The following is a 25725-nucleotide window of genomic DNA, read 5'->3' as shown; positions in this document are numbered from 1 at the left end:
ATATCAGGCGGCGGGACGGGACGCATCTGCGTAACACAGCCAGCAGAGGGTCGTTAGCTTGATTTCTCCGCCTCTGAGCCCCCCCTGCCCACTCTCTTGCCGTCCCAGGGAGAAGAACGATGACACCTCCGGGGAGGATAACGACGAGAAAGAAGCTGTGGCGTCCAAAGGGCGCAAGACCGCCAACAGCCAGGGCCGGCGCAAAGGCCGCATCACCCGTTCCATGGCCAGTGAGGCCAACCACGAGGAAGTGGCTGCACCCCTACAGAACACAGAGCTGGGTAGGTACCCTTTTGGCATGACTGGGGCTGGTGCAGGGAGGGGGGGTGGGAGGACATTGCCAGAATTGGGGGGGGGGGGAACCTACCTGTTGGAAGGCAAGGCACAATTGGGTGAAGCGTGGCTCACAGCGCTCTGATTTGTCATCCTACGGATTATGCGCGCGCACGTGCTCACTGAACATAAGGGGACCTGGAAAGCATGAATGAATCCGTCAGTCTCTGCGCACAGCAAATGAGCAGGATAGCTTTCAATTCAGAATGGACTAGGTTTGTGACCTGCTCCAATTCCTTCTCCTGATGTACGCGTCCACATGCGTGCGCAGTGCATGGGAGGGAACGTGGCAACGGGGAGTGAAACCGTCAGTGGCTGCAAGTAGCAGAAAAACAGGACAGATGTGCCGCTTCCAGGAGGTCGAGCTCAAAAGGGGAAGGGGCTCACGGCTTGTTGGGGAGGGCACAGAAACATCTGATAGGCCGCCCGCTAGGTGCTAGGTTCAGTGCGCCTTGGTGAGTTGCGGCTACCTGCCACACGCTTATCCCCAGTTTATTACGTCTCAAGATCTTATGCTGGCCAGGGGCCTCTGAATCCCCGTATGTTTAAAATCAGAGTCCAGTAGCACCTTGAAGACCAACAAAGGTTTATTCAGGGCGCGAGCTTTCGAGTGCTTGCACTCAAAAGCTCACGCCCTGAATAAACCTTTGTTGGTCTTCAAGGTGCTACTGGACTCTGATTTTATTGTGCTGCTTCAGACCAACACGGCGACCCTTTTGAATCTATCCCCGTATGATTGCAACCCTTGGAAGAATTTCCCCTCTCAGCCACTTGAGGGCCTTGGAAGACGGAGAAATCTCATGCGCAGCCAGAGCCTCAAGTGTGTGCTTGTCCCCACGCAGCAGATTAAGAGTAACGGAGGCTGCCTGTCTGGATCAGTTTAACAGGTAGGTTAATCAACTGCAAGTTATAGTTGATTAACTGGTGGGGAACGATTGGGGTTTTTTTGCTAGCAGCCAGACCATTTCAGAGCAGGTTTCTCTGGCTTTCTTCAGGCGCTCTCGTTTTGTTACCGATGAAAAGGAAAATGTTAAAGTTGGGTTTTTGGGAGGGGCCAGCTTTTGTCTACTAAAGCTTAAGACAGGGAAGCCGATTGTCAGCCACTTGGAAACATGGGAGGCCTGCTGGGTGGCCGTGGGCCAGTCCCAGTTCTTTCAGAGCTCTCTCGGCCCCAAATATTTCAGAGTGTCTGTTGCGGGGAGAGGAAGGGAAGGCAAATGTAAGCCACTTTGAGACTCCTTTGGTTAGAGGAAAGCGGCATATAAGAACCAACTCTTCTTCTTCTTCAGTAATTTCAGGGCTCTCTCAGCCCCACCTCCCTCACAGGGTGTCTGTTGTGGGGAGAGGAAAGGGAAGGAGATTGTAAGCCGCTTTGAGACTCCTTCAGGGAGTGAAAATCAGCTTCCTCTGAGCAACCTTCTGTTTTTCTCAACAATACTCCTGAGCCGAAAAACAAACTCCTAGGTTAGTAAAATACAAGTGTAAACACAAAATTCAAAAAAATATTTTAAACTATTAAAAAAAAACCCCACTAGGCACCATCTTAAAACTGCACATGCCCTACCACTGGGAATGAACGAACATCCTCGGGGATTGTTTTTTTTTTTGGGGGGGGTGTTATTTTTAGTCCCAGCTTGATCTGCTGCCATGTGTGACTTCCCTCCTGTTGACCCTACTTCACGAAATGATTTTTAAAAAAAAAATCAGCTTGTGTTGGCTCACAGGGCGGTGGGGAGGAGGGAAATAGGCTTAGAGAGGGAGAAATGACCTCCGGTGACTCAGAAGGAGAGCTGGCTGCAGGCCTCTCCCGTCAGCCGGGCACGTCTCTTCCTTCCTCCCCCCCCCCCCCCCCAAGCCCATGGCACTGAACAGGTTGTGGGGCTTAGCAGTTGCAGATTGCTTCCCACACAGCCTACACACACACACACACACATGCACACGCCCTTTACCTTTCCTTTACAAAAAATGAGTCCAGGAAAGAGAAGAAGAAAAAGAGCTCCAGCTCTTTTCTGGGTGCAAAACTCTTTGAAGCTTTCTCCAGCGGTTGTTTGCCTTCTCGTAAAACGAGGCTGTCCAAACATCTCGCGTTGTGATGAAAATAACATGGGCCTTTTTCCCCTCTCCCTGTTTGTTTGGAGAATAACAGTCCCGAGCGGAAATCTGTTTCCTTGACAGGTTCAGATTGTGTGTGTGTGTGTGAGAGAGAGAGAGAGAGAGAATATGCGTGCAACTCAGTATTAGAAGAAGAAGAGTTTGTTCTTATATGCCGCTTTTCTCTACCTGAAGGAGTCTCAAAATGGCTTATATTCACCTTCCCTTTCCTCTCCCCACGACAGACACACTGTGAGGGAGGGGAGGCTGAGAGAGCCTTGATATTACTGAAGAAGAAGAAGAGTTGGTTCTTTTATGCCGCTTTTCTCTCCCCGAAGGAGGCTCAAAGCGGCTTCCAATCACCTTCCCTTTCCTCTCCCCACGACAGACACCCTGTGAGGGAGGCTCAGCTGAGAGAGCCCTGATATTCCTGCTTGGTCACAACAGCTTTATCAGTGCTGGGGCGAGCCCAAGGTCACCCAGCTGGCTCCGTGGGGGGGAGCGGGGAATCAAACCCAGCTCACCAGATTAGAAGTCCGCACTCCTAACCACTCCACCAAGTTTGCTGTTAGTGCTATGAGTGTGTTATTGTAGGTCTTCCTCCCCTGGCTTTAGGAATACCCCTAAATCAATGTATTCGACAAATAGACAATGGGATGTTTGCTAGCAAGAGCCATGAACTTGCTCACACATTTGTGCAAATCATCTCTTCCCTAGAGAAGGGGGTGGGGGTCCTGTCTTGTTAGTCCACATCAGGACTCATGTGCAGATGAACCCCCTTCCCCCATGGCTGAGCAAAGTCCCATCACAGCAGGTGGTCTCCAGTTGCTCCCTTTAAAAGACGGCAAGAGAAGCAGAGGGACAACTCGGTTGGTGCCCGAATCCATGGCTGAACACCCCAGAAATCTGGCTTTCCTTCAGTGGCCAGTTGGCATCCAGTAGTGTTTTGTAGGGGGGGATCATGGCAGAGCACCTTCGATGCTGGCCGGGGCTTGGATGTCTAAAACGGGTAGTCGAACTGCGACCCTCCAGATGTCCACGGGCTACAATTCCCATGGGGCATCTGGAGGGCCACAGGTTGACTGCCCCTGGTCTAAAACCTGGATCCTCAGGCTCCAGGGCTAGTTGTTGGTCTGGAGCAGTGGTTCTTTACCTGGGGGTCGGGACCCCTTTGGGGATCAAACGACCCTTTCAGAGGAGTCGTGGCAGGGCAAGCCGCTTGTCTGGGAGGTGGGCGCCATCCACACAACAGCCTTGCGGGGCAGATCGAGATGGAGCGTTCGTCTGTTTAGAGCAGTGGAAAAGAGCGAGATCAGCATGGTGGGACAAGAGGCAGAACTGAACTGAGAAACCCTGGAAAAAAAAACAATTTATATCCAGTCATGAACAATGGATCTTCACACCATTGGTCCGTTTCGGTTTAATTTCTGTGAAAGAACACTTGAATAATTTTATGGATGGGGGTCACCACAACATGAGGAACCGTATTCAAGGATCGCAACATTAGGAAAGTTGAGAACCCCTGGTCTGGAGGATTGTGCTGGACTCTGTACTGGTGCTTTAGAAGAGGGGCATCCCCCAATTTTTTGAGCCTGTGGGTGCTTTTGGAATTCTTAACACGTCACGATGGGAGAAGCTACAAAATGGCTGCTACTGTTTACCTTCAGTCACACAGTGAAGATCCTAACCCTTCTCCCCATTTCCCTTTGGTGATGCGGGGTCAGGCAACGGCAAACCACCTCCAAACATCTCTTGCCTTACGGTCTCCCATGCTGCACGAGAAAAAAATAAACAACAAGTTGCTTTCTTTGTTTTGCAGCCTCTCTGGAGATGAACGAAAGTTCCCGTTGGACGGAGGAGGAAATGGAGATGGCCAAAAAAGGTGACACCATCTTTCTTTCTTTTTAAAAAAACAAAGAAGTGTGGAGCTCCCTCGACCTGTTTTTTGTTTTTTTAAAAAAATTGGTTTGCCAGATGTGACGTTGTGCGCGCGAATGTCAAGTGTGAGTGCCCGTGACCAGCGGCACGTTGTGCGGCGATGCCGTCGCTCTCGGGAGACGCGTGGAGCGTTGTTTGGGACGGCAGGGGCGTTCGGCAGGAGAGGATGAAGCGAAGGGGGACGAGATGGTGCAGAGCTGGCAGACGGAAGAGGAGGCAGAGCCTTGTAATTAACGCTAAGCAAGGAAGCGCGAGGCGGGAGAGAGGAAAGTTTGTGCTTAGCGACACTTTTGTCGGGAAAATAAACCATTGCTCCAACAGGCTGTCAAAACATACAACAGCGAGTATAATTATGGGGTACAGTGCTCTTGTTTGAGGATGTCTCTTCCCTCCCCTCTTTACTCCTGGGCCCAGGCGGCTAATGAAGGAAAGGGAGAAGAAGAAGAAGAAGAGTTGGTTCTTATATGCCGCTTTTCCCTACCCGAAGGAGGCTCAAAGCGGCTTACAATCGCCTTCCCTTCCTCTCCCCTGTGGGGTGGGTGAGGCTGAGAGAGCCCTGATATTACTGCTCGGTCAGAACAGTTTTATCAAGTGAATGCTGGCAGGGGCTCCTGGGAATTGTAGTCCATGGACATCTGGAGGGCCGCAGTTTGACTACCCCTGCTCTAATGCAACTGGCTGAGGTGAGGGACCCCCCTCCCCAGGCGGCCCCAATTTTTCCTTCTCTCCTTTGCATTTTACTTTGGTGGGGGGAAACCCCTTTTTGTTTTTACAGGTTTGGGGTGAGATTTTAAATCTGCAGACGCAGCGGACTGCCCGAAAGAGGGTCAAGGGGGAGAGCCAGCTTGGGTTTTTCAGACTTTGGACCGGCTCCGCCATTGAACTTGGACCCCTATGGCTGCCCGCGGAGCCTCTTTGCCTTCAGCAAATCCCCCCCACCCCCCACCCCCCCACCCAAATCTCCTCTCATCTGTTTCGAATGATTTATTCATCCAAATTTCCAGCCCCGCTCTCCCCAAAGGCTCGGGGGTGGGAAACAATAAAGTAGAAAAATAATACGTAACACGTAACAAATGTCGGCTTATAAAGTCGGCAGTAAAAAGATAAGGCGCGGCCCCACCCACCACCCCCAAAGCCAACATGACCCCCCCCCCCTATTTTCCATATTGGCCTAATCCTCCTGCTGAAATCAAACCCACATTTTCAAACAAGTCTCTTTTAGCCCGTCCGCCTTGACGCTTTTCAGGCCTCACCTCCCAGGCCTGACTTGAGTGCCTGAACCTGCTTTTAATTTTTGTTGTTGTTGTTTTCCTGTAAACTCTTAGGGCTCTCTCTCTCTCTCTCTTTTCTTTCTCTGCCCTTTGCCTTTTCCTCCTCAATTGCTCTCTCTCCCCCCCACCTCCCCCCACCCCCCGCACACCCACTGCACATGAAATCTAGAGTTGGAACCTCCAGGCTGGGAAATACCCGGAAATTTTAGGTGCGGAGCTTAGGAAGGGTCCAGTTTCGGGAGGGAAGGGACCTCAGCGGGATATAATGCCATGGGTGAGAGTCCAGGGATGGCCAAACCTGAGGTCCATGGACTACAGTTCCCATGAGCCCCTGCCAGCTGGGAATTGTAGTCCATGGACACCTGGAGAGCCACCATTTTGGCCACCCTTGGGTGAGACCCACGGCAGTTGAGGAAAGCCCAGTTGAGCTGCCGCCCAAGATGAAGCCAACTGCAAAATGTCAGGGAGTAGAGTTATGTACTAATTTAATTTAATAGTAGCGCCTCAACATTTCTGGCAAAAGCTGAAATCTGTCTGCCCATCCAGCCACCCTCTCTCTATCTGGCTCCCAGAGGCAGGTTTCTGAGAGAGCTCCTTGAAGGCCGCTCCGGATTGAGCGACACGACCGAGAAGACGGGGCTCTTGCTCCGCGATTTCCATAAATACGATCCTTATAGGGTCTCTTTGTTTGCCTTGGCAGCCTGGGAGGTTCGTTAGGAACTGCTCCAAGTGAGCTCTGTTCTCTGCCATGGAGACCGTTTCATGTTGTTATAACTGGAGCACACCCAAACCGTGCCGATGCCAAGCGGTGCCCCGTCAAATCTGTTCACATAGCTAGGCCTGCCCCTGGGCGCTTTCCGCGTGGTGACATAGATGACGCTTTTTTTGGGGGGGGGGGAGACAAGCTGACCAGGCGCTCTGTGTGGCACGGGGGAGTCCAGGGAAGATGGGGCAGAGCAGCGTCACCTGTTGATCTGGTGCTGAACAGAAGAGAAGCCATGTTGGGTCAGACCAGTGGCCTGTAGCTTCCAACGCTCCATGTCACGAAGCGCCGTGCCGTTAGGCCCATGTTCCTCCCTCCCCTGCCCAGTCAGACCCTTGGTCCCTCATGGCCAAAAGTACCTCCTCAGACCGACAGCAGCTCTCTGGGTTCTGAGGCATCACCTCCGGCCAGATCCTTTTAAATTGGAGAGGCCGAGGATCGCACCTGGGGCCCCCTGCACGCCAAGTAGTGCTCTGCCTGCAGAAACAGCCAATCCTCAGAAAAATTATGGGATTGTGTTGTTTTTATGAATTCTGTAAACCGTCGCGAGACATTTGAGAGCAGAGGCAGATAGATAGACAGACAGACAGACAGACAGATAGATAGATAGATAGATAGATAGATTTTCATCTCCCTTTTGGGCATTCAAACTCCCGTCTCCCACAGGACAGGCAGGGAGCCTTACCGCTGTACTAGTGAGGATTTTCTTCCCTGCCCATCCCTCACATTGGTGTTGTCTGCTCCTCCCCTTGACGAACCAGGCCAAATCACACCAGCGATGTGCACAAATTGCAGCACAGCATGGTGTGCAACTCATGCGCCTGTTTTGCTCATTCCGAAGGGGAGGGGAGCCTGCTGTGTTAACAGCTGTGGAAGAGACTGTATAGTCGCTGCAGGGGTGGCCAAACAGTGGCTCTCCAGATGTCCAAGGACTGTAATTCCCATGAGCCCCTACCAGAGCATGCTGGCGGGGGTACATGGGAATTGTAGTCCATGGGCATCTGGAGAGCCACCGTTTGGCCACCCCTGGCTTAGTGGGGCTCTCTCCTGGGAGCTGGTGCTTTCAGTCATTCATTCATCCTTCCATCCATCAATCCTTTTATTTATTTTTTCAATGTTTTAGCCTGCCTTTCTCCACGGGTTCAGGGCAGGTTACAAAAGTAAAAAATATGCAATTTTGTAAAAAACAAAAAACAAAACACACACACACAAGTTTTACATAATAAATGCTAAAAATATAAAATACAAAATATAAACTGGCGAGAGTATAAAACAGCCTTTCTCAACCCTTTTCCTATTGAGAGACCCCTGAAACATTCTCCAGGCTTCGGGAATCCCCAGAAGTGTCCCGATGGTGCAGAACATGGTTGGGAAGCAGAGCTGTGGACACGCCCACCCAAGGCCCCTCCCCTTCCCACCCCCTCCAGGCCCATCACTGGCCAATTTGGGACAGGGGGGGCCAACCTGACCACATACGGTCATATCACTCAAAAAATGTTTGAGAAATTTAAAAATATATTAAAAATTAACGAACTCCCGCCCATTCCAGAAACCGCAGGGCTTCCTAAAACCCTGGTTGAGAAAACTTGGTAAAAAAAATATAGCATTGCTTGCCCCTGTTTCTGCATCTTGCCCAGTTCTTCATTTTGTCTGAAGGGATGAGTGTGTGTGCTCACACGTGTGCAATATACGTAGGGATAGCAGCTCTCTAACCGAATGAACTAGATGGAACCAGGCCAGGAGGCTAGTCGAAATCAGGTGTACCCTGAGCCTCCACCATAGGCCCGGCAGAACTGCTTAACGCCCCACAGGGCCCTGATCTCACCAGGCAGAGCGTTCCACCTTGCCCTGGCCAATCTGATTTCTCTGGGGCTGGGGATCCTCCGCAGATTTCGATTGCTAGCTCTAAGAGCTCCTTGGGGGACACAGTGGGAGAGGCGGCCCCGTATCCCTGCTCCCGGCCCTCGGCTGGTATTCCCTCCCCCCCCCCTCCGCCTCCTTTCCAGTATGTGTTCCATGCTGTATCCTGAGTAATGCATCAGCGGTGTGGGGGTGGGCGCCTGCTGTGCGGAGCCGTCAGCTCCGATCCGAAGGTGCCGGCGTCGCTCTCGTTCCCACACACTTAGCCGTCTGTCACGGCAGTCTTTCTGGGATAGAACTGAGCTTCCTTTTCTTTTTTTCCTTGTTCCTTTTTCCTTTTTAAACTCCGTCGGAGAGAAGGATGAGGGTGCCTTCAGTAAGTGTCAGAACGCAACAAGCGAGAAGCCCTGGCAGGGAAGGAGAGGTAGCTGGCAATTACCGTGGCTTCATTTTTCGCCTTCTGCGTTTTAATTGCGCCGCCTCGCTGCCGCGGTGGTCGTCGTTCTGGAAACCAAAGAGAGCCAGGCTGCATCCAGGCGCGCCTTAGGGACCAACAAGATTTTGGGTGTCTTAACGTTGGAGTCAGCGCTCCCCCTTCGGGAATTGGTGGGTTCTCCATCTTTGGAAATGTTTAAACAGAGGTTGGAGAGAGATCTGATGGAGAGGCTGGTTCTGTGAAGGCTCAAGGGGGTGGCAGGTTACAGTGGAGGAGCGAGGGGGTTGTGAGTGTCGTGCATAGTGCTGGGGGTTGGACTAGATGACCCTGGAGGTCCCTTCCAACTCTACGATTCTATGATTGTCAGATGCGAGTAGGACCAAAGATCCATTGGCCCTGATAACCTGGCAGAAGGCGGGAGAGGAGCATTATGTATCCGATGGTGGAGACTGCAGGATCTAGGAATGGGTATCGCATGCAATTCCTTAGGGGGTACAGCCCAAGGTCCCCTGGAGCGAAGCCGTAGAGCAGAGTCGGAAGGTTATTCGGCAGTAGCACGGCTCTCTCATCAGGGCGGATTTACTCCAGTCCGCGAGTTTTGGCTGCAGCCCAGCATTCAGTTCAAGCCCGGACTGGGGTCTTTCCGACAGATGTGCCCTCTGGGAGCTCAGGCGCAGAATTCCTCCGTGGGAAGTAATCTGTGGTCAGACCACACACACGGCGCGCACCTGCCGCCACTTCAAACCTGTGCCGGGGAAGGGGGCGTGCCCCGAGAGTCCTGCCCCATCCCTGGGGTGGCACTTCCATTTCATTTCCTCCCACTCTCCCTTTAGTTAGATCCGCAGCTCCCGGGTTGCCAATGGCAGGGGCTCATGGGAATTGTAGTCCATGAACATCTGGTGGACCACAGGTTGACTACCCCTGGTGTAACGTGCTGCTTTTCGGAGCTGAGCGGAAGGTGCGGGCGCGGGACATGGTGGCCGAGGGCAACAGGTGTGTCGGCGGCCTCAGGACCTCACCCGGTGAGCAGGACGCTGGCTGTTGCGGTTGCCAAGTTGGGCCTTATGGTGTGAGCCACGCACGGAGAAAAATGGCCTCCACTGTTTGGCTTTCTCTCTCCTTTGCCAAGAGGCGATGCGTACATTTCGATAACGTGTCCCAGCGGCAGAGCTTGGGTTTCTGTAGTGTGAAATTACGTTTAACGCAGGTTTGCTGGTTGGTGAGAAGAATCGCCCTCTCCGGGTAACATATCTGCTGGTTTGCAAGTTTCTAGTCCACAGTGTGTCTTATAATTGCTTCAGGTCTGGAAATCTTTGGAGATTTTTAAACAGAGGCTGGATAGCCATCTGACGGAGAAGCTGATTCTGTGGAGGTTCAAGGGGGTGGCAGGTGACAGTGGATGAGCGAGAGGGTTGTGAGTGTCCTGCATTGTGCAGGGGGTTGGACTAGATGACCCAGAAGGGCCCTTCCAACTCTATGATTCTAGGTGGGTAGCTGCATTGGCCTGAAGCAGAAGGACAAAGTGGGAGTCCAGCGGCACCTTTGGTGTACTGGCTGAGAGCAGCAGCTTCTAATCTGGCGAGCCAGGTTTGATTCCCCGCTCCTCCACCTGCAGCCAGCTGGGTCTCCTTGGGCTCTTCACAGCCCTGATAAGGCTGTGCTCACAGAGCAGTCCTGTCGGAGCTCTCTCAGACCCACCTGCTTCACGCTTCTGGGTATTAGCTTTCGAGTTGCATGCACACCTCTGCCGATACATCTCTCTGAAGAAGTCTGTGTGCGCACAAATGCCTTAACCACTGTGGGACGCTGCCTTTCATCCCTTTGGACGGAGAGCCTTGGGGGCCACAGCCCGACCATCTTCAGCACTGCGCAGACAGCTAAATGGCCGTGTTTGGGAAACCTCAAGGAAGCCATTAAGGGGAAATGGCGCCGGAGGTTGTGCAGAGAATTCACTTCCCCGGATCCTTCAGTGCTTTGGTGAGGAGCTCATGAGCACTTTGGCTTTCTCATTCCGTCTCCCAGCCAAGATCTCTCCTGCCAACAGAGTTGCCTGTTTTCAGGGCCGCTGGCCCGCCTGTGTCGTTCGGAGTGGCGAGGCTCGGAGTGTTGGAAGGGCAGCACAGCCGAGGAGGCATCTGTGCACACCAGCTTGTTGAGACCAGGGCAGCCGGGGTGGGGAACGGTGGAATCATAAATGGTGCCACAGATGGTCCTAGGAGGTTTCTCCGTGTGCTTCTTCACCTATGGTGTGATGTTCTGGGATGGTCTGTTCTAGAATCACAGAATCCTAGAGTTGGAAGGGGCCACAAAGGCCATCTAGTCCAACCCCCTGCTCAACGCAGGATCAGCCCAGAGCATCCTAAAACATGGTACATAGTTTCTGGTACATAGTTCTGCATAACATGCCAACTGGAAAAAAATAAATCTTCCCCCTATTCCACACGCTGGTCCTCAGTGGGAACTGAAAGCGGTTTACGTCGTCCTTCTTTCCCGTTTTGTACTCGCAGCAAGGACCCTGTGAGGTCTTGTGGGACTGTCTCAAAGTCGCCCAGGGATCTTGCAGGGCAGAGTGGGATTTCGAACCCAGATCTCCCGGAACCTAGCCTAATGCTGTAGCAGCCTAATGCTGTAGCCCTGCTGGCTTGCAGTTTAGTGTTTATTGCAGAGGAGCAACCTGCACACTGGTTTGCAAACTTGTTCTGAAACTCTGCTCCGTATTCAGAGTAGTTCCCCAACCTCGTCTCTGTAATCCTTAGAGCAGCCTTTTCTCTGGATTTTCGCTATGAGAAACCCCTGAAACATTCTTCAGGCTTCCTGAAACCCCCTAAATCAGGGGTAGTCAAACTGCGGTCCTCCAGATGTCTATGGACTACAATTCCCAGGAGCCTCCTGCTGGCAGGGGGCTCCTGGGAATTGTAGTCCATGGACATCTGGAGGACCACAGTTTGACTACCCCTGCCCTAAATGGTGTGAGATCGTAGAGAATAGGGTTGGGAAGCAGAGCTGTGGACACGCCCACCCCAGGCCCCTCCCCTTCCCACCCTCTCCAGGCCAAGCATCGGCCATTTTGGGAGGAGTGGGTGGGTTGACACGATCATATATGCTCTTATTCAATAAATGCTTAACAAAATTTAAAAAAAAATATTTAAAAATTAGCTAACCCCCCACCCATTCGGGAAACCCTTCCAGGGCCATCCAGAAACCCCAGGCTTATTCTGTGAAAGTAGACCTTGTCCCTTTGTTCCCATTCTGCAGACTTAGGAACTGCGGTTGACAAGAGGGAACAGCTAGCCAAAGGGCACCTAGGAAGGGATGGCTGAGGTGAGATTTGAACCCGAGACTTCCTGGTCTAGGCGTCACTCTTTTGCCCCCACCGCCATAGTTTCCCGGGCCTCACCTGCAAGCAGGGCATTGCCTACAAAGCAGCTCTTGCGTTTGCACCTCTGTGCCGGGAGAGATCCCCAGCCCGCTGCCCACCCACGCAGCTCCTCCCGCTTAGAAACTCCCCGCCAAGCTGAGGCACGCAGGCAGGCCCACCCACCACCAAGGTGCTCTGCCCTCGGGCTGCCTCCTGGGGATACCCCCGCCACCTCCCTCCCTCCCTCCCTCCCCACCCAGCCTGACCTCCGCCTTTCCCGGGCACAAACGAGGCAGGCAGAGGCCTTCCTCTGGGGCTGAAAGAAGAGAAGAACCGTCCGGGGGGCCGGGCCGGACCCACAGCGGTCGGGTTTTGCTTCCCCCGTTGCCCAAGCGGGCGCCTCTGCCAAGAAAAACCCCTTTGATTCACATCAGAGAAAGGAAGCTATTAAGAAAAGCTTTGTTTTCCTGGATCGCTTCCCTTTGCTGTTGACATTCAGATGTGGGGGGGGGGAGGGGGGCAGAAAGTGAGAGAGAGGGGGGGGGAAGGAGGGAGGGAGGGAGCTCCTGCCAAGTTGGACGCACCCTTGTCGTCTTGGGCCAGCGCCACGCTGCTTATTAGCGCTCCGTCTAGAGGTCACATTCAGACGAAGCAAACTCCTGGGTCACCCGGGGGCAAGGTTGGCCGCCAGAGGCGGAGGGAGGGAAGCGGGGCGGGGAGAGAGAGAGAGAAAGATTCCACACGGCTCATTTTGTCGCTGCCTTGGAACGGAGGCACCCTGCCGCCGCCTCCTCCTCCTCCTTCTCCTCCTGCCGTTCCCCGAGCTGACACCATGAGCCAGGGAAGCCTACAGCACCGCAGCCCATCTGCCTTGCTGGCAGGGCTCTTGAGCATCCCCTGAAATCGCCTCTCGGAAGGAAGGGGGCCTCCCCTCCCGGAGCCGGTGAGCCAGGCAGAGGCAGGGTGCGGGGCAGGGCGGGGCGGGGGGGAGAAGAGGCAGGGGGTGTTGAGTGGAACCAGTCCTCGAGAACTTTTGGATCCACCTTAAGAGATGGCCAGCCCGGGCGGTCCTCCGAGGAAGTGAGCAGGTGGGAGTGGATGCAGGGAGAGGTCTGGGCAAGCTAAGGCAAGGAGGGGAGGGGGGGGAGGTGTGGAGCCGCTGGCTGGCACAGGGCAGCGCTCCCTGCAACTTTGTGCCAAGGGATCCCGGAGTCGTTGCCCTCTCGCCCAGCTCCGGATTGTTTTCTCTCCCTTCCCTCCGCCTGCGGATCTCCGGTTCACGGCCAGGGGACAGGCTGTTCCCCTCGGCCTCCTCCGTCTGCTCCGGAGAAGAAGCCAAAGCAGGAAGGCGCGAGGAGACAGTTCGGTAACCCCTCTCCTCCTTTCCTACCTCCCCACCCCAGCCCCACCACCTTCTCCTTGCTTCCCTCTCTGGCAGCTGGCCCAGGAAGAGCTCGCCCCCGCTGAGTGTTTTGGGTAGATTTGCCGGCAGGTGAAGCCGGGAGGAGAGAATGTAAGTCTCGAGTCATTCGAGGGAACTGCTGCGATTCCCGGCAACCGATGGAAAATTTTAGTGTGTCCGTGTTTGTGTTGCAGACAGTGGGGTGTGCGCGTGTGTTCCTGTGTGCCTGCAGTGGGGCAGCCCGGCACAGCTTTGGGGGAAGGGGGTGTGCCGTGAAAGCTGTGCGGTAGCTAAATAGCAATCCCCGAACCCCACAGAAGGACCAGTTCAGAGCCAAAGATTTCAGCAGCGGAGCAAGGAGGGGGGAAAGGCCGCCGTTTTCATTGCACCGAAGGGAGGCTGAAGCTGCGCTTGCAGGACGGCGCTTTGTACGGTGCACCGTGGAGGCTTCCAGTTTTACAGGGGGGTGAGGAGGCGCGGGATGAGCCTCCCCTCTCCGCTCTCCGGGTGCCTGTTTGTGCCGCGTGAGGAGCGCTGGGTGTTTCCTGGCAAGGCCAAGGGTGGCTGCTGACATCTCCCTCCTCGGGCGGGTGCGTGTGTGGATAATTATAGTTTTGGGAAGCAGGTGTTGGTGTTTTGGTTTTCGTTACTGTAAAGATAAGGGCAGCTGTGCGTACCCGTTGGCTCCTGCAGGGGAGACTTGGGTGTGGGCCTTGGGAGCGAGGCAGCCCCGGCTGCAGGAGAGGGAAGGAGCACACCTGCACGGCTCCCCGGCGGCCGCGAGAAGGTAACCCACGGGTCGCCCGCGCCGTTCTTCCACAAAGCGGTCCAACTTTGGAAGGAGCCCCCTCCTAGTGCCATGGGGAGGGTTGTTGCCAAAGCAAAGGCTGCCTTCGACTTTGGAGGTTGCCCTCCGCGTCTCAAGCGCCAGCCAGCTTCCAGGGTGCTGCGTGACGTCTGTAGATAGTACAGACCTGCAGAGCAGGCCACGAAATATTTCTCCCCATTTGGGGGGAGGGGTAGAGGGGGAGCCAAGGACAAGAGGGCGACTTGGCCAAACCTGCTGAGGTCACACCTCTGGCACTGTTTTGGGGGCGTTAAAAATCGGGCAGGTGGGGGGAGCTGAGGCTGTTTGTCGTTTCTCTCAAGCTCTGCCAGCAGGAGCCCTGGCCTGCATCTCGGGAGCTAAGCAGGTTCAGCCTGGGGTATATTTGGATGGAAAATATCAGGAAGTCCGAGGAAATATAAGGAAAGCGAGGGTCATGACATGGAGGCGGCTGCAAGACAAGATCTCTTGGCTACTCCGTACACACGCCATGCAGTAAAGAAATGCTCTGCCCAAAGGCAGGCCAGGCCAGCGAGTAGAAAATGGAGCAAGTTGAGAATCTCAGCTTCTGTTTCCCTTTTTTTATTATGAAGTGTACGTACCCTACTGCGTACGGAGAGATGGACCAGAACCAACGGGATGAAATTAATGCAAAAGGAATTCCATCTAAACATCCGGCAAAAGTTCCTGACAGTGAGAGCGGTTCCTCAGTGGAACAGGCTTCCTCGGGAGGTGGTGGGTTCTCCATCTCTGGAGATTTTTAAGCAGAGGCTGGAGAGCCTTCTGACGGAGAGGCTGATTCTGGGAAGGCTCAAGGGGGTGGCTGGTGACAGTGGATGAGCGATTCGGATGTGAGCGTCCTGTATAGTGCAGGGGGTTGGATTAGATGACCCAGGAGGTCCCTTCCAACTCTAGGATTCTATAAATAGGAAGGTGGTATATAAATAGAAGAATAAATTAAAAATAAAATTAAAAAGCAAGTTTCTAGTCCCTGTGACTTGTATAAAAAGAAGGCGAAGATGAAGTCGCCACATGTCAGAGATGGGAATATCAGTTCTTTGCACGGCTTCTTGCCCTACCCTACAAGACACGGGTGCAGCGGAAATGGTGCAAAGGAAACCCGTGACAAAGCACCGTGGCAGGAATTGCCCACCTTGCACAGGTTGCCAGATCCGGCCTTCCCCAGTGTGGGCTTTCCTTTTCTTTGCAGAGCTGCTGGTTGTACCTTTGACCTCTCCCGTATGGGGAGATGGAAAGGGGGTGGGTGGGAAGGAAGCCCCTCGAACGGGAAAAGGTCTTAGAGCTTTGCCTGGTCTTTGAAAAGGCCAAGGCCCTGAGGTGAGGCTGACCATTGGGGTTCGCTCCAGGTGGCTTTCCTCTGCCCTGAAAGCTCTGGGGGTCTGCAGGGGGGGGACTGTCCTCAACTTCGTCCTGTGGGGGACTGCTGCTAAAGCCCCTCGGCACCCTTCCCAGTTTTATGTCAACTGTGCCCCCTCGACCCAGCTCCCTCCATTAATTTTGGACGGAGGACAGTAGTTGAGTTATACCACTGTGTTGTTGTTGTTGTTTTTATGGGGGGGGGGTTGTCTGTTCTGTGTATGATATTTTTTTTATGTCCTAGTATATTTTAATGGGGTTTGTTTATGATGGACTTGATGTTCCCCAGCACTAGCTGGTTCCGGGAGTGGCAGGAAATAAATCAAATAATAATAATAATTATTATTATTATCTCAGCCCGATTTTAGCCTCCGGGCTTTTTTGTTGTTGTCAAATAACACGTGCCTGTTCCATGCACCGTCCGGCCAGTCTGCACGGCACCAAGGTTCGGAAAGGGTGCTTCTTTGGGCCTAGGGGGAGGCTGCTGCGTACTAACTCCGTCCCCATCTCCTCCTGCAGACCCTGGAAAGACGCTGCCGGTCCAAGACCCTTCCCCCCACCCGTGCAGCCCGAGGTCCCTTCAGCGGGGTGGGAGGGAGGGGTTCCCGGACTGAGCTAGAGCCCTTCCGCATGCACGGCAGATGTTCGGCTTGTGCAGCTGAGCCACAGCACCCCCCCCCCGCTCCCCAACCGTCCCGCACCGCATGTTCCTGTGGCTTCCGCCGAGTCAGGCCACCGGTCCCCACGCCTGTCTGCTCCGATTGGCAGGGCGCTCCAAGGCCTGGGGAAGAGGCCCGTCCCCGCCTTCCTCATCCGCGATGCTTTCGGCTGAAGTTAATTGGCAGCCGTGCCGCGGCGGCGTTGGCCTTCCTAGAGAGGCTGCCCTTTGCCCTACATTTTTCCCCCTTCCCGCCATCGGGTCATGCCTTGTTTTCATTTCTAAAGGCATTCCCCGCCCCTGTTGGGTAATTTATTTTAGCTGTGTGTTTTTTTTTTGTTAAGGTTTTCTTTTCTTTTTTTTTTACCGTGGATTTTATCTCAGGCTTCCTTTTGGGCGTCAGACTGGTTTTGCTGCTGCGTTGGCATGTTTTGTTTTTATGGCTTTATTGTGTCGGGTTCGGTGGCTTCAGAGTGCTTGTATCTCGCCTGGCATCTCGGCCGAGGGCCCTTCACGGTAGCTGGCAATAAGAAGCATTAAGGAACGTGTTCGGAAGCCGCCCCTGGAGGGTGGCATAAATTGTCTAAATTAATAAGCACGTGTAGGATTGTGACCTTAGGTGGCCACCTCTAAGGAGCAGGGCCTTTTTGTCGCTGGCCCCTTTTCTGTACAGTTCTTTGACTGAGGATGCTGGCAGGGCTCTCTCCCTCTCTTTTGGGAAAGTGGACGAAGACCTTACTTTCCAGGCATGAGTTTACGCACCGGAGAAGCTGCGTGTTGTTCACAATGCTGCTAAAGTGAATTTTTTTTAAAGTACTGATGTGGGTTTTCGTTGATCTGTTTTGCGCATTATTTAAAATGGGTCACTTATGACCATTTCGGGGCCGTTGGACATTCCATTCAAAACTAACTTCATAGTGATGGTGGGAAGCCTCTGGTTTATTTTAGGAATTACGGGTGGGCCGACATGGCCGTATATGGGCCCATCACCTGATAAATCCTTAACAGAATTTAAAAATATCTTTAAAATTAACTAACTCCCACCCTCTCGGGAAACCCATGCATGGCTGTCAAGAAAGCCCAGGGTTTCACGAAGCCCAGCTTGAAAAGCCCTGCTGGTTTAGAGTGTCGGACAAGGGTGTGGGAGACCCAGGTTCAAATCCCTACACCGTCGTAGAAGCTTGCTGGGTGGCCTTGGGCCAGTCGCCCTCTCTCAGCCTGACCCACCTCACAGGTTTGTGGTGAGGGCAGAATGGAGGAGAGGAGAATGACATAATGACATTGAGAAGAAAGGAGACTCTCAATGAAGTAGAATGATAGAAGGTAGAATCCTGGATTTCACAGGTATGGTAGGCTGTGAGTCCATGCAGGCCATCTAGTCCCACCCCCTGCTCAGTGCAGGATCAGCCTCCAGCATCCAGGAGAAGGATCTGTCCAGCTGCTACTTGAAGACCACCAGTGAGGGGGAGCTCCCCACCTCCTTAGGCAGCCCATTCCACTGCTGAACAACTAGCCAGTATCATTCTACGTGCTAAGTAAGGAAGCAGGAGTCACGGGCTCACAGGCCTTCCTTTTATCCCCAAACTTGTACTCATTAGTCCTGAGCGTTCAGAATGCGGGACCTGATCCCCAGGAGAAGGAGGGCTATAATCGTGCGCCCTGGAAAGTAGACCAGATGGGAACAAGGCACAAAGATCACTCCTCTGGGCCTGGCACAAACCTGTAATACACAAAACCCTTCCCTGTTTCCATTCCCATGTGTAACCCCATGAGTCACAAAAGAAGAATTCCTGTTTTATTTCTGAAATGTCATAAATAGATCTCGTCACGATAATAAGCTTGCAGCCTGCCCAAACTTTCTCTGAGCTGCCTGGCCATGGCAAACATCCCCCCCTCCCTGGTGGCTTGAGCTCCGCTAGTGGAGGAATATCCCACTACTGGGGTATAATGTGTGTGTGTGTATGTGGCCCAAACCCAGGTGCCCTCTGGAGAGCCACTAGCAGGGCCAGAGCCAGTGTGGTGTAGCAGTTAAGTGTTCTCTAATCTGGAGAAAGAGGTATGGTTCCCCACTCCTAAGGAGCCCTAATCTCTTTAACCTTTCTTCAAAGGGAAGGTGCCCCATCCCCTCTAGTTGGGGGCATTTTAGCTGCCCTTTTCTGCACCTTCTCCAAGTCTGTAATCGCTTTTCTGATGTGCAGTGACCAGAATAACCCTTCCTTCTCCGATGCAGGCTGTACCAATTATCAGGAGGGCTCGCATCAGAGCAGAGTGCTGACCAAAGATGCCCCTCCAAGCCTTGTCGCTGTGCTGTGCATCTCCCCCCCACACACACACACACAAACATTTACATAGGTTCATGCCTTCTGACCCCCTTGGTGTTTATTTGTGCCTTGCAGGTCTCCTTGAACATGGACGCAACTGGTCAGCCATTGCCAGGATGGTGGGCTCGAAAAGCGTTTCCCAGTGTAAAAACTTCTATTTCAACTACAAGAAAAGGCAGAACCTGGATGAAATCCTCCAGCAGCACAAACTGAAAATGGTAAGTCTTGTTTGTACAGATGCATTATGGGGACCATTGGGGCACACTCAAGGGAGGGATCGTGAGGATGTCTTTCTCTCTTCTCCCACTTTTTGCGGAGAGTTTATTTGCGTCTGGTCCTGTTCTTGGGTTGTGCCATAACAGAGAAGCTTGTGAGCTTCCAGCAGTGAAATCCTTTGCAGAATTACTCCAGCCTAGCTAGGTCCACCAAGATGAGTAGACCTATTGAGAGCCAGACTGGCATAGCAGTTAAAACTGGTGGCCAATAATCTGGAGATCTGGGTTTGATTCACCTCACCTCTTCCACTTGCAGCCAGTCACAGTCCTGTTAGAGCTGTTCTCGCAGAGGAGTTCAGTCAGAGCTCTCTCTGCCCCATCCACCTCACAGGGTATCTGTTGTGAGGAAAGGAAGGCAAGGCGATCGCCAGCCGCTTTGAGACTCCTTCCGGTAGTGAAAAGAGGTGTATGAAAACCTCCTCTTTTTCTTTCATTGGAGTGACTCTGCATAGGATTGCAATGCAAGAAACCCAGGTTTTCTACCGGGTTTTCTACCTTTCTATCAGTTTTTCGACTTTGGGATCCTAAGCCAGTGCTGGTTTGTTGAGTCTGCTAACATGGTGTGCGTATTTTGAAAACATTGCCTGTCCATATTTTCATTTCACCTGGTTTTTAAGTGCCTGCTTAAGAGTTTGGTCCCCTTTTAAAAAAAAGCTGTGCGTGATTGGCAAGATGACCATGTCTGCTGTCGTACAATTAATTGTTCCTCAAGTGCGCGACACAGAGGAGAGCATTGGCAGACTCCGGCCTGCGTTAATTTCCCACCTTTCCTTTCTGAAGAAAAGCCGGATCTGTTGCAAACGCAGGGCTGCTGAAGCTTTCGGCAAACTGAAGGGCAATTTGCTTCCGGTGGACAGCTGACCGTGTCAGTCTGCTGAGGACAAGCAGGACTCCAATACAGCAGCTGCTCAGAGACCATCAAGGTTTCCAAACGAGAAGCTCCCGGGAGTCAAACCTCCCTTTGTCAGATACAAGCAAAATGCGACGGTTTAGTTGATTTTTAAGTGCCCCTTCGTGTTCTGATGGCTTGGGTTCATCGGGCATCTCTGCAGTGTTGATGGTGGTTAACTCTCCCCCCCCCTCAAAGCTGAGGGTTTCCTATTCTCCTGCATTCATCCTTAAAATCAAGCTCACAACACAGGTAACTAACCAAGGCCTCCCAGGATGCTCCACGACTGAGTGGGGCTTTGAGATTCCGAGAGCCCACCTCGGTATTTATAGAACGCTTTCATCAGTTTATAAAGTGCTTCACTCATGTTATCCCGTTATACAATGACTCCGTGAGGTCAGGCTGCATATGAGCCAAGGGCCTTCTGGGAGGTGGCGACTGGAGACAGGGTCTTTTTTGGGATGGCCCCTTTTGGGGAACGTCATCCCCAGAGGCACAGGCCCCGCACCAGTTTAACTTTCTTTGAGGTCGCCAGTAAGGAAAGAAGTTTCTGTTTTCGTAGCCATCAGGGTCAGTGGCTCTTTGTACCGATCCTTGTTTATCGCTCTGAGTTGACCCCTGGCACTTCACTCCCTGTTCACTTATTGCTCCGGGTGGTTACGTTTAACAAAAACAAAACAGCCTCAGAGAAAACGGATGGAATTGCGGGCTGGGCCCTGCAGCCCAGAGGCCGTGGAACGGCTGCAGCGGACAGAAATCTTCTCAGTATATTCCTTTGTTCATCCAATTTATACTTCACCTTTCTGCCCAAAGTAGCTTACATCGTCCTTGCCTCCGCCTTACGCACACAGCGACCCCGTCAGTTAGGTTAGGCAGAGAGTGAGTCATCGGCTCAAGGTCACCCTTTGAGCCATCCGTGGCAGAGCGGGGATCTGCACCCGCGTCTCCCAGACCCTCGTCCGACACGTCGGCCAGCGCTCCGCGTTGGCTGAACACGACAGTCACGAACTTGATTTCGCAAAGCACCAAAGGCCCAAAATTCGTCACGGGCTTTAGACTGTGCGCTGGTTTGTGCTGCCTCTCGTCAGCCCGGGCTTGGATGCGTTCTTACACCTGATGGACCTTTCTAGAAAATAGTTGGAAACTTAGTATTAGGGATGCCAACCTCCAGGTGGGATCTGGGGATCCTCTGGCATTCTAGGTCCTCACCAGCCTAAGGGAATCAGCTCCCCTGGAGAAATCACATGCTTTGGAGCAGGGGTAGTCAACCTGTGGTCCTCCAGATGTCCATGAACCACAATTCCCATGAGCCCCTGCCAGCGTTCGCTGGCAGGGGCTCATGGGAATTGTGGTCCATGGACATCTGGAGGACCACAGGTTGACTACCCCTGCTTTGGAGGGTAAACTACACGAACCACACCCCTGCGGCGTCCCGAGCTTGCCCTCTGTCTCTTGTCTGAAACGTTTCAGAAGGACGCTTGCGTCGATCGTAATAAAGACCCGTCCCAAATGTTTGTCGCCTCTCGGAACAGGCTCGAGCCGAAAAGCGATTGTCTCCAGCCGAAAAGTGATTGTTTCGAGGCATGCCATCGCTGTAGGTTTTCCTTCCCGAGCGGTTTCTCCCGCCCGCCCACCCACTTCCGGGTTGGCTCACGTCTCCCCTCCATGCTCCCGAGGAGGGCGTAGAGCAGCAGCCGGTGTGGGCGGACTCTGCTAACGCTCAGCAAGCAATTTGGAGGTGCGGCAGGCTGCCCTTTTCCCCGCCGGGCCGTCCATAACTATTATTTCATTGGGAAAGCATCTCAGGGTTCCGGGCTGCGGCGCTAATAGAATTTTCCCGCCTCGCCCAAGGGGGACCTCGGGAAGTGCCACGGAGCGTTGCTGAATATAAAAAACCAGGAACCGCTCCAATGCTCCTGCTAATGCGCAAGAAGTGTGTGCTGTGAGGCGGTCACAGGCCATTGAGCCCCACCAGGCTTCTCAGATTCTGTCTCGTCGGGGAGGCAGGGCTGCAGACTTCTGGCACTTCCCCCGGGTGGGTTTTAGAGCCCGGGCAGACTTCGGGGAGAGCAGTGCCGGAAAAAATGTGACACCAGGGATGTGAAAACTGCCTCCCATCCTCATTCGGGACCTTCAGTCAAAGGCCTGGCTGGCCGTTTTGGAATCCGTGCCTAAGTTTCAGTCGTACTTGGTTTAGTCCTCTTTTATCCCCCTTTGCTTTGCGGGACCGTCCAGGGGGCTATACGGCATTCTTAGGAGGGTCTCCTGTCCCCGCAGGGACAGATCAGCTTAGTCTCTTCCAGGGCTCCTTGAAGCCTGAAACCTTATTTCAGGGGCTCCTCCGTGGTCAAAAGCTTGAAAAAGGCTGCTGTGGACCCTCTGCTGTGACTTCATTTTTATTGATTTTATTGGCCCCATTTTTCTCCCCAAAGAGTCTTTACAACGACAGCCCTGTGAGGGAGGTTAGGCTGAACGGACGCGACCAGCCCCAAGTTCCCCAGCGAGTTTCCAGGGCAGAGTGGGAATTCGAACCTGGGTCTTCCGCTGACATTCGGGTCCCCGTGCCTCGCCAGCATTCCATTCCGAGAGCTGAACGACTCACAGCATTATTGTCCATATCAGGGGATCATGGGAATTGTAGTCCATGGACATCTGGAGGACCACAAGTTGACTACCCCTGGTCCATGCCATAAAATCCCTTTGTCCGTATCAATTTTTGATTCTCTCTCTCCCTCTCCCCCCCCCCCTTTTTAATTCCTACTTTTTTGAGGGGGAGGTCACATCGTTTAGTGCCACTGAGTGGTAGAAATGAGTTCAGGATAAGCCTGTGGCCTTTATTTTCCTCCCGTAGTTTGCATTTCTGAAATCTTCGTACAGGCGTGCACGCACACAAACGCACACTCTCTCTCTCTTGCCAATTAACCCCCCCCCCTCCCCAGCCGCCCCTGTGCATCCGCCTTTCGGATGTAGCATCTAGACTCTTGCAGGCTAATTGCTCGGCATCTCTGCCTCCCTAGTTTATGCTCTGGCAGTTGGGGGAGGAGGGGGGGGGGACGCGGATTGTTGCTGGAGAACAATGAATGCTCAGCTGTTTCGGGGGGCCTCCCCCCATCCCCGCTCTAATTTACTATTGTTTTCTAACAACAACAGATGCCATAAAGATGAATAAGGAAGAGAATAGCGGTCGCTTTTTGCTTATCTTCCATATTGCTTTCCTCAACGTATTTGCATTTCGAGCATTTGGGGAAGGGGGGGGGCGTGTACATGCGCATACCCGAACATACCCATATTGCAACTAGGAAAGGTGTGTGTGTGGGGGGGGGGAGTTTAAATCCTAGAATTCAGACTGATTTCGTGTGGACCTGACATAATACCCGATGCCTTTCAACTCCAAGCCAGCCAGTTTGGAAAGAAATTGGAGAAAGTTCATAAGGGCCCGTTTTTGTCCTCGGTCGGACCTCTCAGAGGGGTAGCCAAGCCGCCTCATCTCTCTCTAAGATCTGGAGCAGAGACAGGATCCTCTCTTACTAAATCAGGTTGTTAGCTTGCTTTGATCCACTGCCCGTCTCTCCCTGGCTTCATCTCGCTGGAAACCAAGGCGCTAGTAAATCCAGCAGCTCTCGCCCTTCCATCTCTGCTTTTGATGAACATGCCCCGAGTTCTCCAATTTCTGTTTAGTTTTGATTTGTTCACGGTGTTATCTGTCGCTTCTCTGCTATCGAAGGGCTCCAAGCAACCTGCAAATAATATTTAAAACCCGTAATGAGAAGAACGTGTCCCGGGCAGCCAAATAAGCACATGCTAAAGCAGAAGAGGTGGTTTAAATTTGGGAAGCCTTCGGGACTATATATAGCCAGTGGAATTCCCCAGTAAAACCAGGCTGTCAACAGGGCAGCAAATTTATGGCCAGCTTTTTTCTGCCTTGGGCTGCAGGTTGGGAGTTGAATGCTCTTCCATACCACTTCTGCCAGGAAGAAAGCTAGGACTTTGTACACTGACATGCTCTCCCTCCCCCCCCCCCCATTGTGGAGCCTTTGGTTGCATGGGCATTGGCATAACTCAGAAACAGATCCGTCACCTCCAAAGAGAAATTGGGCTGTGGGAGCCACCACCAAGAAGGACCCGTTCCCCCTCCCCCCACAAACACCCCTGTGTCTGACCAGTGCAGTGAAATTTTCATTACTCCATGAGTAAGAAAATATATGCTCAGTCTGTTTCTTCTCCACTGTCCTTTTCCGTCCTCGGGGACTCCCCTGTGAGCGAGGCTAGGGCTGGCTTTAAGAGCACGACCCACAGTGCGTCATGGGCGAGGTAGGATTTGAATGCAGGGCTCGTTAGTCAAAAGTCTGTGGAGAGGCACTTCTTTTCTGCATTAAAAAAAAAATTGTTTCTAATCTATGCTGCTCAAACCAGGCCGACCGAGACAAGGCCTGTTTTGCGACAAGGGGGACCTTGTCTCCTGTTCCCAAGCGAAGCCCTTTGATCGTCGGCCAGGAGAGGCATCTGGTCTCGCAGACCTACCTCTGAGCGCTTCCTGTTTCTCTCTCCAGCCCGGGCGGCTCGTATGTTTCCACAGCTTCCCCCCACATGGCTCCCCGTTAGCTTGTAGCTTTCAAGGGCCTGTCCTTTTGTTGCAAGGAAAATAAACCTCACCTGGAGAATTAGGGGAGGCTCCCGGGGCAAGAGGGGGCCGGAATCTCCCGCACAGAGAGCCGCCTTGTCTTCCTCGGGCTGAGCCGATTCGGCACACACAGGGGCCCTGTGTTCGCTCTCCCCAGACGCTCCTCCCAAGAACGGGAGAGAGCATGGCGGTGCTGTCTGGATGCGGCCGTGCCCACGTGACGTGATTTCAAGTCACCGCCAAATTCTCCCCCGAGGGGGTTTCCAAGGGGGGTGGTTTTGCCACTGCCTTCATCTGCATCGGGATCCTGGACTTCTTCCCGTCTGAGGGATGACCAGGGCTGACCCTCCTTAGCTCACCGAGACGTGATGCAGTCAAGCTAGCGAAACCCCTTTTTCCTGAGACCGTTCTCAGCCATTTTACCGTGGAGACCGCCCGCCCTGCTTGTGCTGCAGCCATTGGAACAGGGGTAGTCAAACTGCGGCCCTCCAGATGTCCATGGACTACAATTCCCATGAGCCCCTGCCAGCATTCGCTGGCAGGGGCTCATGGGAATTGTAGTCCATGGACATCTGGAGGGCCGCAGTTTGATTACCCCTGCATTGGAAGGACACAGTGACATTTGACAGGGTGGGACAGGGCCTGTTTCCTCGCTCTCCCCCCTCCGACTGTATCACGGCGGGAAAAGCCATTCCGGGAGAACATCTGCCGTCCGATTGGTTTTTCCGTCCCCCCCCTGCCTAATCTCCTGCTCTGTCGGTTAGCGTGAGTCACCCGCGCGCGCGAGTCAGAGGCAGAAAGGCTGAGACCGCTTTGCCATAGTAACGAGAGCTTTCCCACTGGCATTAGCATCCTCCAGATCCCTGGCCACGGGCTGCTTCTGCCGCGGGTAATGAGCATTTATGGAGACTGCGTCCCTGGCAGGAGTTCATGCCCGAGCGAGGCTTTCCTGGGCACAGCGCAGGCCGTTTGCCTTCCGACGACAAGCCTGCGGAGCGGGTGGGGACGCTCTCGGTCCCCTCTCATAGGCGGGGAAGTGGGGCTGGCCAGCCGGCCAGCTGCCTACACTACAAGCTGGCAGGCGGGCAGAAGAGATGCAGCCCTCTTATGCCGCCAGGTTGCCATGTGGGCTCGTTGTGTTGTCCACCACCCAGACTGGCAGAAGCTTCCCAGTTTGGGGCCGAGACAGGTCTTTTCTTGGCCTTCCTGCTGTTCTTCTTTTTAAAAAATCTGGAGGTTGAACCTGCGCAAAGCATGCGCTCCACCGTGGAAGCATGGTGCCTCCCGGAGGGAATAATTTGAAAGG

General features: G+C 53.4%; 1 protein-coding gene across 12 annotated transcripts in view; it reads left to right on the top strand.

Moving 5' to 3' along the window:
- The window catches only part of NCOR2 (nuclear receptor corepressor 2), a 243644-nt gene that overhangs the window by 151653 nt on the left and 66266 nt on the right, over positions 1 to 25725 (top strand). For all 12 annotated transcript variants that reach the window (XR_013226418.1, XM_077309342.1, XM_077309348.1 and 9 more), the window contains 3 exons: positions 109 to 281; positions 4244 to 4306; positions 18710 to 18852. Coding sequence is in view for 11 of the 12 variants with exons in the window: in XM_077309342.1 (XP_077165457.1) it covers positions 109 to 281; positions 4244 to 4306; positions 18710 to 18852 (379 nt within the window). In the remaining variant the exon portion in view is untranslated. The remainder of the gene's footprint in view (positions 1 to 108; positions 282 to 4243; positions 4307 to 18709; positions 18853 to 25725) is intronic.

Source organism: Paroedura picta, chromosome 13, assembly GCF_049243985.1.
Source record: "Paroedura picta isolate Pp20150507F chromosome 13, Ppicta_v3.0, whole genome shotgun sequence".
Lineage (NCBI taxonomy): Eukaryota > Metazoa > Chordata > Lepidosauria > Squamata > Gekkonidae > Paroedura > Paroedura picta.
Note: the sequence above shows the minus strand (reverse complement) of the source record. Positions and strands in the feature narration are given on the sequence as shown.